Source organism: Quercus robur, chromosome 12 (assembly GCF_932294415.1).
Source record: "Quercus robur chromosome 12, dhQueRobu3.1, whole genome shotgun sequence".
NCBI classification, from domain to species: Eukaryota; Viridiplantae; Streptophyta; class Magnoliopsida; order Fagales; family Fagaceae; genus Quercus; species Quercus robur.
In genome coordinates, this window is record NC_065545.1 from 20081235 (window position 1) to 20094617 (window position 13383).

Genomic DNA, 13383 nt, shown 5'->3' on the forward strand with positions numbered 1-13383 from the left:
TTGGCTTTTTTTTTTCTTTTGATTTTTTAGGGCTGGACGTGATAGTTGTTGTTGTTTTTTAATTATTTTATTTTATTTTTTTTATAGCTAGACATGGTTTTTTTTTTTTTTTTTTGGGACATGATTTCTTTTAAAATAAATTTGGGTGATTGCTCTTTTTTTGTGTGTGGTTATTTGTCACTTTTTTATTTTAATTAGACATCTTTCTTTAACAAGGGTATATGGATAAATTTATTCAAATTCGTTTTTTTCTATCTCTTCAGTTTTCCACTCCCAACTAAATAAAAATGAGAGAAATTAAAATCTTTTCTATCCTTCCACTTTTCCATTCTCCCACCATTTTCTATCATTTTACTTTTCCACCCTTCCAACCAAACAGACCTTAAGTGAAGAGTGCCTATTTTAAATTTAAATTTATTAAAAAATATAGATCTTAGACATATATTTATATAATTGCATAAGCCATAAGGTATGCCTGGCCCACTTGTATACATTTTTTGGGGTTCAATGTGCTGCTTTGCACCATGGGTTTGAAAATGAGTTCAACCGAAAGAAGAAGATCATACAAGATTGGGCTCAAACTCAAATGTTCTGTGCTTATCAACTACAAGGGTTTGGCCCAAGAAAACACTCACAAAAAGAAATAACATTTTTTTGCTAGGATTAGTTCTCTAAATTTCCTATGGTACTCTATCAATAGATTTTAAAAAAAATCCTAACCACTCTTTCTTTATGATTTAAGCGTCTAGATTTTGTCATGTTATCATTCCACTAACAATACTCTTAAAATAATAAAAGAATATTATAAACAAAACAATTAAAATTATTGTTAGTGGAATACTAACATAGCAAAATCTAAATCATTAAATCATAAAAAGAATGATTAAGATTTAGAGAAATTTAGGGGTGTGCGAAAAACTGACCAATCGAAATTTTAGAATTTCGGGCAGTTTTTTGTTATTCCAGTTTAGTTTTAATGTTTAGAGTTATAAATTTTTCGGTTTTCAGTTCGGTGGCAGTGTTTGATTTTTTCACCCGAAACCAACCGAACCGAACTAATATATATATATATATATATATTTATGTAACACTAAGTTGTCGGTGTTTGTAGCTTAGTGGTATGATGTGGTTTTAATGACTAAGTGTTCTCTTGTTCGAATCGCCCCTCCACCATTTTGTCTCTCTCTCACCCTAGCATTTTATTCCTTTCTCTTCTTCTCAACGCCAACCCCTCCCGAATGCTGCAATTATGATTTGATTTTGCTATTGGTATGTTTTCTTCTTTGTTTCTTCTTGATTTTGTTTCTCTCATTCCAAAACCACTCAACTTCTTCTCTTTTTCTTGTTGCTTTTTTTTCTCCCCTTCCAAACACCGAAATCCGACCGAATGTAATCGGTCAGTTTAGCATTCGTTCCTTAGATGTCGGTTTCGGTGCCAAATATGTTGAAACCAATATTATCGGTTCGGTGCAAAAACTGACTTCAACACCGACCTATTACACCCCTAGAGAAATTTATTTGGTAGAGGGTAGAAGATCTGAATATTTATTTTTTCTTGACACACACAAAAGGAAAGAACATAGATAAACCAACCCAAAAAGGACACGTGTCAATCAACCGGGTTGCGTGGACGTATAGCATTTACCAACCTAAAGACAAGTTGTACAAGTAAAACATTTAACCTTAAATTGGCATCAGAGAAAAGCATATTATATATCTAAATAACCTTGGTACTCTTGACCTTTTATTGTTGTTTCATTTCAAGTTTCAACCTTGTTCAAATATTCCTTATCCCTCAAATACCCAGAAAACACACAGCTCCAAGATCTGCTTCAAAACCAATCAAACCATGGCGACCCCACAAGTTCTTCAGCAACAAGATGACCTTTTGCACTTTGATCCTCGTAAAGGTACTTTTTTTTTTTCCTCTCTCTCTTGGTTTTCGTAAATGCAATTGAAATGTAGCTGACTGTACAAAAAATTATGTTTATAAAGTTGTGGAATTTGGCCTTTACTTGTGCTGTGAATGATGAAACACTATGTGAAGAGTATTGGGTTTTGTTGTATTTGTTCGATATGCTTAGTTTTGGTATAAAAAAAAAAAAAAAAAAAATTTGAGTACCCAGATAAATTTTTTTTTTTTAATAATTAATTTGATCCCCCTTTAATAATTAATTTGATCCCCCTTTAGGAAAAAAGTTTAGTAATTGATTGGTTTTTGTACCAGCAGAGAGTGCTGCCAAGTCTCAAGGGATGTCACTTGAGAAGAAGATCGAGTTTCTTGAGAGCTTGACTGGACCGGTAATTTTCTATAATGGATCTTTTTTTCTTTTTCAGATTTTAATTGGAAATGAATTGGATCGTGCTAGAACTTGTTCTAGTCCATTTTCTGTAATTATTGCCTGATACCATTGTGATTTGTGATCTGTAGACTCTTTTTCATCTTGGAATCTCAAATTTGGATGAAATTAGTATAGCTCTCTGGTTTATTAATTTGTTATTTGTGGGTGGAACAATTGTTCATTTTCATTAATATATGCACATCCCAATGGAGGCATTTGGTGTATTCCACAAGACTATGTCACAGTTATCTTATGTTACAGATTGACTCATATATTTTTACTTTTCATGGAATTCTAACTTAAACCAAGTGATCAAAATGGCAACTTGAGTAATTTTGGAGGTCAAGAAGTTCCAATAATCCTTTACATGGAAACTTTTCTTGTTAGGATTTGTGCTGCTCATCATAGCTTCTCCAAATGTCCCACCTGCCTTTTTCTTTAAATCCTCATCATGATTGTATTTATTCTTCTAGAGTATCATGCTGTTGACCATTATTGGAAAGTCATACTTTGATCCCATTAAAAGTTTGCATGTCATGTTAATGCTAATTCTTTTTACTTTGCAGGTTAGCAACCGACGGTCTCGCAGATGGTTAAATGATCGTCTTCTTATGGAACTTGTTCCTCGCTTAAATGCAGAAGAAATTAGAGGCTTGTTTGCACCACCACCTTTTGGTAATTATATATATGAATAAAATCAACCATATTATTTTCCTTTATTATTATGGGCAATAACTACTATTCTGTGCATTCATGAAAGATATATGATTAAGCCTCAACATGTTCTGAACTTGATGCTGTTACTCGTTTATATGTAACGTGTTCTGAAAAATGTGAGAAGCGAGCTACAGATAAGGGAAGTAATATCTGGAAACTACTTTATCGCTACATAGTAATTGAAATATTGAATCTTGTACCCTTATTACTAAACCCCTTGGGCTTTGGTACTTTTAAGCGGGTTTGAACTCACAAACTCCCACTTTACAGATGTGTCTTTATGGCCATTACTGTTTTATCATGTTTCATATTAATATTGATATGAAATTCATTTTACAGGTGATGACGTACCGCTGTCACCATTTTGCATGACTAATGTTGGAGAGTGGGACAAATTTAGGAATATAGACATGGATAAAGAGGTCTTTTTGCTTCTCTAAAGCACATTTCAATGTTATTGAATTTGATGTTGAGAAAGATGTTTGTTCTTGAGTGTATAAAATGCTTTTAATATACTTCATATGGTATGTAATTTGATGTTGAGAAAGACATTTGTTCTTGAGTGTATAAAATGCTTTTAATATACTTCATATGGTATGTAACTTGTGTTATCGGTTGTGCAATTCTTACATGCAATGTAGCAACATGCTCCAACTCTAGCTTCCATTTCTTTTTGGTAGGCGAATATTATTGATGCCTCAGAAAGATTGTCCACAAAAAGGAAAGGTCGTGTTGATGCTGATAAGACGGCTGTATTAAACGCATGGCATAGAGTTAATTGTAAAACAAGAGAGGCTCTTCGGCGTAGCTTTCTTTCAGAACTTGTTCAGGGATACGAGGTATATCTGATTAATAAGACGCAAATTTCCTTTTTATAAAGGTATGATGACTTATGAGTATTTTTGCCTCTTGTACTTATAAAAAAAAAGAGTATTTTTGCCTCTTGTGTTTTTAAAGAAAAGATTAATGTAATTGGTGTCTACTCTTGACAATAATCTGCAAATAATAATAATAATAATAATAATAATAATAAACTATCAAATTATTAAAGATTATTTTGCTTGGTTATTTTGGAAAAAAGTATTCAGCGCAGCCTGCCCCAATCTTGCTGGTCTCTTTATAAAGTTTCTGCTACAGTTCAGTTTTCTGTCCATAATTCCCCACAAATTGCATCTTTTTTCTATTAATGGCCCACTTTCTTGTTTTCCTTCTTTGTCAGAGCTATTTTATTCTTAGCATACTTTCATCTCAATTAATTGTGGATTGGACTTTTGGTACCTACATCGTTTGCAATTTAACTAATGTTGTTTGTTGTCAATAACTAATTTATTTTCTTTTCCTTTTTTAGGAATGCATTCGAGCATTCATCATGGACAGTGGAGATAGGGATGCTCTAGAGCTACGAGTTCAAGATCCTTTTCATAGATTATTGTTACATGGTGTCTGTGAGGTATGTTCTCCAAATATTACTATATCATTCTGGATTTGGAAGGATTTAATTCATGTTGAGGTTTGGAGCTATACTAGCTTCTGACCAAGTATGGCAACCATATCCTAAATGGGTATTTATGGGGTGCTGCTGAGCTCCTTATCTAGACATTGAGGAATAATTTGTTTTGGAAGACAACTATTAGCTGCCACTATATTTAAAACTTGGAAAAAGAAAGAAAATCATCCATCAATTTAAGGTTCACCATGACCAAGAAGTTGCTTGGTTCAGTTAATGCATTGTTAAAAGATTTGTTGAAAGTATGACATCAAAGTGTTCTTGTTAGTATCTGTCTTTCTTTTTTTTCGTTTTTTTTTTTTTTTTTTTTTTTTTGAGGTTGTTCTTGGTATAATATACATGAATGCTGTCCTTGAAACAGTTCTACAACTTAGTCTCAGTGACGGTGACTGAGCCCAAGGATGCGGAATCACCAAAGATGACGAGGATAACGAAGAAGAAAAAGGGTGTTGCTGAGCTCCCAAACATCACTCTGATACATTTTCTGAGGATGTCCAAGGAAGGAATTTGGTGATTCCATCCGGTGGGGGCACAGATTCATGTCAATATAATAAGAGCATACTTTATTATAAAAGTATGCATATGTATCATATTCATCCCCAATTATCTGTAAAAGTAGTTGAATGACATGTAGCTTTGGAACAGCTGGCTTGTGAATGCTTCATTCCCATTAATCAGCAAAAGAAGTTGATTGTGGCTAGGGCCTAGGCTCAATAAAGGAAATTGTAAAATTTTTTTTTAACGTAATTTGTTTTTAGAAGATATTGTTTATGATGGGTAGTGTAGTTTGAACTTTCAATTTATTGGTTACTTGTAATTATTTTCTGTACAATGACCAATATGTCAAATGTTGGTTGCTTCATAAAATAACATGGTCAACAAGTGCTGTATTAATTTTATTTGGGTTGTTGGGTTGTTGACCGCAGAAAATGGAAGGGAGAGGCAACACAACTTGTAATAAATGTTGTTCTTTGCCCCCAATTTCTGACCAATATGCAGTTGAATATGGTTGTGCATTTTCCATAGAGAGAGAGAGAGGAATGGATCCCTCAATATTATAACAGAACCATTTGTACACCATATCCTCTGCAGTGACTCTCCCATGCACAACATTTATACACCAATAGCATTCTCCAATTTCGTCTTCAATCAGCACAAGAAGTTGCCAAGGAACCTTCCTTCCCAAAAAGAGGTCCTCAACTCCTGTAGAACTTATTGAAACAAGTCTGCAAAAACCAAGCTCTATAGCCTTGATTAATGTTTTTCGAACAGCCAGGCATCTGTCTGCCATTCGGTTGCAAATGGCATAACTGCAACCTGCAGAAACTTTTCCTGCCAAAACATGATTTTGCTGCATGGGAAAAAGCCAACCCATTTGCACCATCTCTGCCGGCGTCCCTCCACAACTAGACACTTGCACTGGTACTCTCCAGCAGTTACTTTGATCCACCACTTGCACATCATAGGCATCTGCATACCTACAAAACTAAAGCTTTACTGAGCACTAGCGCTAGCGCTTCATAAATGCAGACTGTTTTACACTTCCATTTGGATGTAACTTATTTCGTGGAAAACTGAAAATTGAAAACATTGTAACAAAATAATTTTTAAATATGTGAATAGTATTGTGGAACCTATTTTTAATATTTTTTTTTGAATAAAGTGGCTGTAGATCCTGTGAACAGTGCATGAATAGTGAAATTTGTCTCCTAAAAGCTGAAACGCGTGGAAAAAAGAAAAAGAAAGAAGAGGAAAACACAAAACGCCAGACGCAGATAATTCCTATCCAAACGCTCACTTAAATATAGCTTCATTGCGGTGATACTCTAGTGACTGGTCACAATGTAGCTCATTTGAAGAATAGTGTTAACATATGATATGACACCAGAGAGAGATGTGTTGAATTTGCCAAAACACCCAGGTGCTAGCATTAGACATTTATGAAATAGAAATCCATGATCACGTGTCCGTTTGACATGATTAATTTTATCAATTTATTTCACCATTCAGTTTATTTTTGTTACTATATATGGGTCTCATTGCACTTTTTGGTACTATTCATAGGTTTCATTATACTATTTCAGCTAACTTTTACCTTTATTTATAGTACTTTTAACAAAAAATTTTCAATTTCAACAAAATAAGTAGAACCCGAATCCCAAATAGACCTGCATATGCATTATTTTTTAAGGAGCAAATCATTCACTATAACAACGGTGTAGAATCATTTGACAGCACCCCTTTAACTAAAAGCACTAGATCTAGATAAGGCCGAAAGGAGTCTCCTTGGTACATAACCAGATCCACCCAAGCCCATGTTGTCTTGTGACCCAATAACACATAAAAGGGGTGAGAATGTGAGATCCACCAAGGCCATGTGAACCCTATAGAGCAACCGTATCAGCGTGTCTAAAAGATTTCGTCTATCTTATACAAAATACTTACTTTTTCTATTTTACACCATCATTTTTATAAAACATCCATATCAGTTTATCTATTATACACACAATTTTATTAAAATAATATTTTCCTTACTTTTTTTTTTTTTATTATTTCCCACCTAACCCAACCAACCTTTCTTTTATATCTGAATACACCCCCTGTCCCTTTTTCTTCTTCTTATTCTTATCTCTATCTCCGCCACTCTTTCTTCTCTTCTTTTTTTTTTTTTTTTTTTGAGAATCTTTTTCTTTCCTCTTCTTCTTTTACAATTTGGGTTTTATACTTTTATTATAAATGATGATTTTGGGTTGGGTTTGATTAAGGCAGGGATTTTGGGCGGAGAAAGCAAAAATTTTGGGCGGAGAAAATGGTGATTTTGGCATCTTCTTCAGCATCTTCTTCTTTCTTTCTTCTTCTTCTCCTTCTTCTTTTTTCAATTTTGGTTTGATTATTTATATGAATTTGTATATGGGTTTGATGAATTTGGATCTAGATTTGGTGTGTCCATGTTGTTGTGGTGGTGGTTGCCGGTATTGTGTTGCAGTGGTGGTGGTTGGCGGTACTGTGTTGCAGTGGTGGTGCTTAGCGGTTAGCGGTGCTGGGTTGTTGTGATGGTCGGCTGCTTCTTCTTCTTCTTGGCATTGATCAGTGGGTGAGAGAGGGTCTGATAAGGCAAGAGAGAGGAGAGAGAAAAAAATCTATAGAAGAGCTACAGTAACCGTGTAAATTTACACGGTTACTGTAGTTCAGGAAAATTTTTAGAAGACTTTTCACAATTTTACATGAGCTGATGAGGGAGGTTTTTTGATCAAAATGTGTAAAATGGAGGAGTTTTTATATTATAGAATACTATCCACCAACTGATGAGGGAGATTTTTTGATCAAAATGTGTAAAATGAAGGAGTTTTTATATTATAAAATACTATCCACCAACTGATGTGGATGCATACCTGATATCATAAAATACATTATATATCCTACTAACTCTCTCATGTGGACCCACACGTGTGGGGTACGAGGGAGGAGTGGAGGACGCCTCTTCACCAACCAGCTGATGTGCGTTGACCAATGCTACGTATAAATCTACGAAAATGTTTTGACAACAAACTCCAATTTCGCTGCTTCTAAAACTCTCTCACAGCAACATGACAAAGCTACCTGTGAAGTACTATGTGGTACCTCTCTCTATCTCTCTCTGTTATGTATGTGATATTTATGAATGGGATTCTGAGTTGGGTGTATTGGGTACAGGTGGACGCGTTCACTGACTCAGCTTTCAAGGGAAACCCAGCAGCGGTGTGTTTGTTAGAGGAAGAGAGAGATGAGAAATGGTTGCAAGCTGTGGCAGCTGAGTTCAACATCGCCGAGACTTGCTACTTGACTCGGCTATCTGGGTCCGACTCTCTTGACTCGTCCAATCCTAGGTTCCATCTCAGATGGTTCACTCCTGTTGCTGAGGTCTCACTTCTTAATTTCACTTCCACTTAATTTTTTATTATTATTTAAATTAGAAAAGGTTTCAAAGTGCTACCTTTTGAATTTTAATAATTTGCCTTTGTGGGTGTTATTAGCTCATCTTATTATATTTTAATTTTAGATCATTAGAATAATAGTTAAAATTTTTAAATTGGGTGCTTCCTGTTAGCTTTTAGATCATGTAGTAGTTGATCATGTTTTACAATTGGAAAATGGTAATGCTATTGACGTGGGGATGAATGAGATTGTTGCCACTTCAAAGATATGATAAATAAATATATCCATTACTTTTTTGTGATTACTAACACATCGGTCTGTAAGATTTATGCAGGAAAAAAAAAATTGTGTAGTTATCATTATTCTTTGGTCTTTAGAATTTCAAGTGGTGGGCCCTACATATTAAGGTGGAGTATGAGCCACATATGAGAGAAAGTGTTAGAAGAATATTTTGTATTGGACAATTCTAAGTGTTTGGCCTCACTTCTTAGAGGGTGTCTAGATCACACAAGTGATGTAGAATGCTAGAATAAAGGTTAAATGATGATAAATGGTTTATTATACTTTTTTTTCGCCTTTAAATTTTGTGACAAGGAGTATGATTTTACTAGAATGTGATTTAACTTTTAAGTGCATTATCAAAGTTAGATTCAATTCCCATAAAAAAAAAAATAAATAAAAAAAGAAAAAAAAAGAAAAAAAAAGATTCAATTATAGGATTAGATAGACCTTGTTGTGTTTATGATTGTTTGCTTACTTATAAAAATGAACATCATTGATCATACCATAATCTAATTGCATGCAAGTGTTTTGCTTCAGTTTATAGTGATATGATATGATTAGTGCTGTACTTTGGGTTCTAATTTGTGTGTGTCTTAATCTTTTAGCTAATTGAGATGTTTATGATAAGTGGTAGTGAATTCTTGATCAGAAGTAGTTAATAATAAATACATTGAATTTCCTTTTTGGCAGGTTGAGCTTTGTGGCCATGCTACATTGGCAGCTGCACATGCATTGTTTTCATCTGGTTCAGTGAATTCCAACATTATTGAGTTTGTCACACTGTCCGGAATTTTAACTGCTAAAAAGTTCCAGGAAACCACGGCCTCTAATAGTTCAGATATTCAGAATGGTGAATCACAAGAGTGCTTTCTGATTGAATTGGATTTTCCAACTATTCCAACAATTGATTTCAATTCTGAAGAAGTTTCTTCAATTTCCAATGCCTTGAATGGTGCTTCTGTGATTGATATAAAGAAAACTACTACAGATGCCCTCTTTGTAATGTTCTAATCCAGTTTATATTTATTTTCTTTTTCTTCAATACCTTAGTTAGTATCTTAATTATCTTTAGTGAAATATTCATTGTGAAAATTTCCAAAGCTTAATGTTTGCTTAAAATGAATGACATGAACAATATAGTGTCTCATTCATGACTTTCCTTCTCAGATCTTTGGACACAGATGTGTGGTTGGTTAGAATATTTGTACCATTCCTTGTGTTTTTAGATGATTCCTTATGAAGCAATGCCATATTTTCTACTGATTTATGATTACTTAATTAAGTACTCAGGAGTCAAGCTTATCAATTTTGCAGGTTGTACTCCCATCAGGAGAAAGTGTGGTTGAAATACAGCCAGAGTTTGATGCTATACGTAAATTTCCTGGAATGGGGATAATTGCAACAGGGGCTGCTCCCTCAGGGTCTGGGTTTGATTTTTACAGTCGGGCCTTTTGGCCAAAATTTGGGATCAATGAGGTAAAATTTGTCAGTCTTTGGTCTCAATCAATTGCAATGTTTGTGAAGTGCATGATGCTATAGCTAAATATCTATTGCTAGATCTTTACTGTTTTAATAATATTTTATAACTTTGTTAGCATGATCTCTTGAGATAATTCAAAAAGTTCAATAATGTTTAATGTAATAATCATTGCCTGCAGAATGGAATTATGATGCTAATGCTATTGCCATAAACAAGCAAGAGATATTACATAACCTCATTCTCTTTACTAACAGCATTTAAAGAATAAATGCCTCGTACATTGGATAGCTTACTAGTTCTTATATTTATTGTTTGATAATTTAATGACAGTTCCCTTAGTTGGAATTCAAAACATCTGCATAATAAAGTTATATAACTTGCCTTTCAGGATCCTGTTTGTGGGAGTGCACATTGTGCACTAGCACCATACTGGAGCAAAAAACTGGGGAAGTGTGATCTTCTTGCGTATCAGGTATTTTCACCATGTGTATCGCAAACTCATGTATTTTTTGTCTTTGTCATATTAATTGACAATGTTTACTCTGTTCAGGCATCACCTAGAAGTGGAGTACTATACATTCATCTAGACGAACAAAACCAGAGGGTGCTAATGCGAGGAAAAGCTGTTACTATCATGGAAGGGTCACTTTTAGTTTAGAAATTTGAAGTTAAAACTCCATATTGCATGTATTTTACAATTGAAATAAGTGACTATTACGGGGTGGAAGAATCCCCTGGAGCTAGAGTTGGAATTTCAAATTCTATAGCTGTAAGGTGATATTTTTTCCCCCTTGAAGAGAAACTTTCAATAACTGTTCCACATAACAATGTTTGTCAAGGAAAGTTTTCAAATACAGCTTCATTTTTCTCTATAATGTCATCCTAAAATTTTCAAACTCCTACTTTGAAAAGGGTGTAACTTTGCATTCCATTGTTTGAGATATGGGAGACAAAATGATTGCATTTGCTTTTTAAAAACTTAAGTTTTCATTGATTTTCTATAAGAATTTAGAACAAACTAGTAACCTGGAAAAATATTCAAACATCATGTGCATCAACCTTACAAAATGATCTTAGTTTTGTTTAATACTTAGCAAATACATACAAATATTGCAGTTATTTTATTTTATCTTATTGGGTAAGTACAATTATTTAAAAATCAACTATAACATGTTATTAAGCATTTCGCCTTATCATAATTTTTTTATGGTAAACTTTATCACCATTTCTTTATGTCTCCCTCAGTCTCTTGGTATAAAATGTTCTTCTAGATTATTAATATTATTAGATGGTTTAAATATCATGTGAATGGACACAATGGACCTAAGTTGACTAAAATGGACTGAATTGACCAAAATACTATGCTAATGTAGCTCAAAAAGAGCGAAGTAACAATAAATGTTACGCTTTAGTTTTTAGAGATATATATATATATATATATTTGTTTTGCTTGAATGTATAATCAACCTCATGCAATTCATTTTAAAGTAATGATATTAAAACAAATGAGTAACTGCCTTAAAGATTACATTTGTATATTCATTTCCTTCGTGTTTAAAAAGACTCATTTAAATTTAGCTAGACAAAAGTGGTTCAAAATGCCATTAATGTGGCTCAACAAGAGCGTAGGAACAATAAATATTATACTTAAAATTTTAGATTTTATGAGTTTGAGATCTTTATATATGTTTTTAATAGATTTAGATTTAGAATAGGTGCTATTAATCCAAAATTGTATTTTCTCATTATGTTAGCGCACAAAAATGGGCCGAAATGAACCAAAGTAGACGGAATGAACTGAAGTGGTCTAAATAGATTGAAGTGGACCAAAATTGATCTATTTGGACCAATTGGACCAAAGTGGACAAAATAGGGCCAAATAGGACTAAAGTGGATAGAACAGACCGAATAGGACCGAAGTTGACTGAATAGGACCAAAGTAAACAAGTTGGACTAAAGTAGACCAGATAGCACAAAAGTGGACTGAATAGGACCGAAGTGGACCGAATAGAATTGAAGTGGACCTACAAGGACCGAATTGGACCGAAGTGGACAAAATGAACCAAATAGGACCAAACTGGACTGAATAGAACCGAATGGACCAAATAAGACCAAATAGGACGGAATAAGACAACAGTGGACCTAGCAGAACCAAAGTTGACTGAATAGGACCGAATGGACCAAATAAGACCAAATTGAACTGAATAGGACCACAGTGGATCTAATAGAACCAAAGTGGACTGAATAGGACCGAATGGACCAAATAAGACCAAATTAAACTGAATAGGACCACAGTGGATCTAATAGAACCAAAGTGGACCAAATAGAACTAAAGTGGACCGAATAGAATCATTATGGACCGAATAAGAACAAATTTGACCGAATAAGACTGAATTGGACCGAATAGCATCGAAGTGGACAAAATGCACTGAATAGGCGAATAGAACCGAATAGACCGAATAGGACCATAGCAAACCAAATAGAACCAAAGTGGACTGAATAGGACCATTATGGACGGAAGAGGACCAAACAAGACCAAAATGGACTGAATAAGACCAAAGTAGATGAAATATGACCAAATGGACTGAAATGAAACAAAGGTTGAATACTAAAATTGGTTATAACTTTATTACTTTTCTTGAAAAAGTAAAATATTCAAAATAATTCTCTTAAATTAATTTAAATTTGAATTAAAAAAATTAAAATTTCAAATAAAATAAAGGGTAAATTAGGAGATTTATTAACATATCTCTATTGGCCTAGGAATATATATTGCTTATATGTTAAACTGGAATAAAAGACCAATAAGATGCGATTGAATAAGTATATTTTTCATATTTTGTTTTTGAAAAATACACTTTACTCCCTTGGACTTAGAGATATATCAGTTTTCTCGATATTTCTTCAATATTACACTTTACCCCCTTGTACATTTGGAGTGAAGCGAATACAGCCTTTTCATCATTACTCTTTACTCATGTATGTTGCACGTGTGATATGATTTGAGAATACATACAAACCGGCAAAATTTGCTATTCAGACTGATTTTAGAAAATTTTTGGTGAATAATATGCGCGTCAAACATTTTAGTTAATTAAACTGTTTTTTTTTTTAAAAAAAAAAAATGGAACTTGAGTCTC

At 33.7% G+C, this 13383-nt stretch overlaps 2 protein-coding genes across 3 annotated transcripts; both read left to right on the forward strand.

The window, feature by feature from the left end:
• The first annotated feature begins 1713 nt into the window (after window positions 1–1713).
• LOC126709108 (uncharacterized) lies at window positions 1714–5465 on the forward strand. Of its 2 annotated transcripts, none has more exons than XM_050409202.1 (7): window positions 1714–1910; window positions 2228–2301; window positions 2909–3017; window positions 3399–3481; window positions 3740–3898; window positions 4408–4509; window positions 4928–5465. In XM_050409202.1, exons 1-7 carry the CDS (start codon window positions 1850–1852, stop codon window positions 5078–5080), a joined length of 741 nt encoding a protein of 246 aa, XP_050265159.1. In that variant the 5' UTR covers window positions 1714–1849; the 3' UTR covers window positions 5081–5465. The 2 variants fall into 2 exon arrangements, with proteins under 2 accessions (XP_050265159.1, XP_050265160.1); XM_050409203.1 differs by having other exon boundaries at window positions 2231–2301.
• A 1767-nt stretch (window positions 5466–7232) lies between these two features.
• On the forward strand, window positions 7233–11118 carry LOC126709107 (uncharacterized). Its single transcript, XM_050409201.1, has 6 exons — window positions 7233–8183; window positions 8260–8466; window positions 9454–9762; window positions 10078–10239; window positions 10632–10715; window positions 10794–11118. Exons 1-6 carry the CDS (start codon window positions 8154–8156, stop codon window positions 10899–10901), a joined length of 900 nt encoding a protein of 299 aa, XP_050265158.1. The 5' UTR covers window positions 7233–8153; the 3' UTR covers window positions 10902–11118.
• Window positions 11119–13383: the final 2265 nt, after the last annotated feature.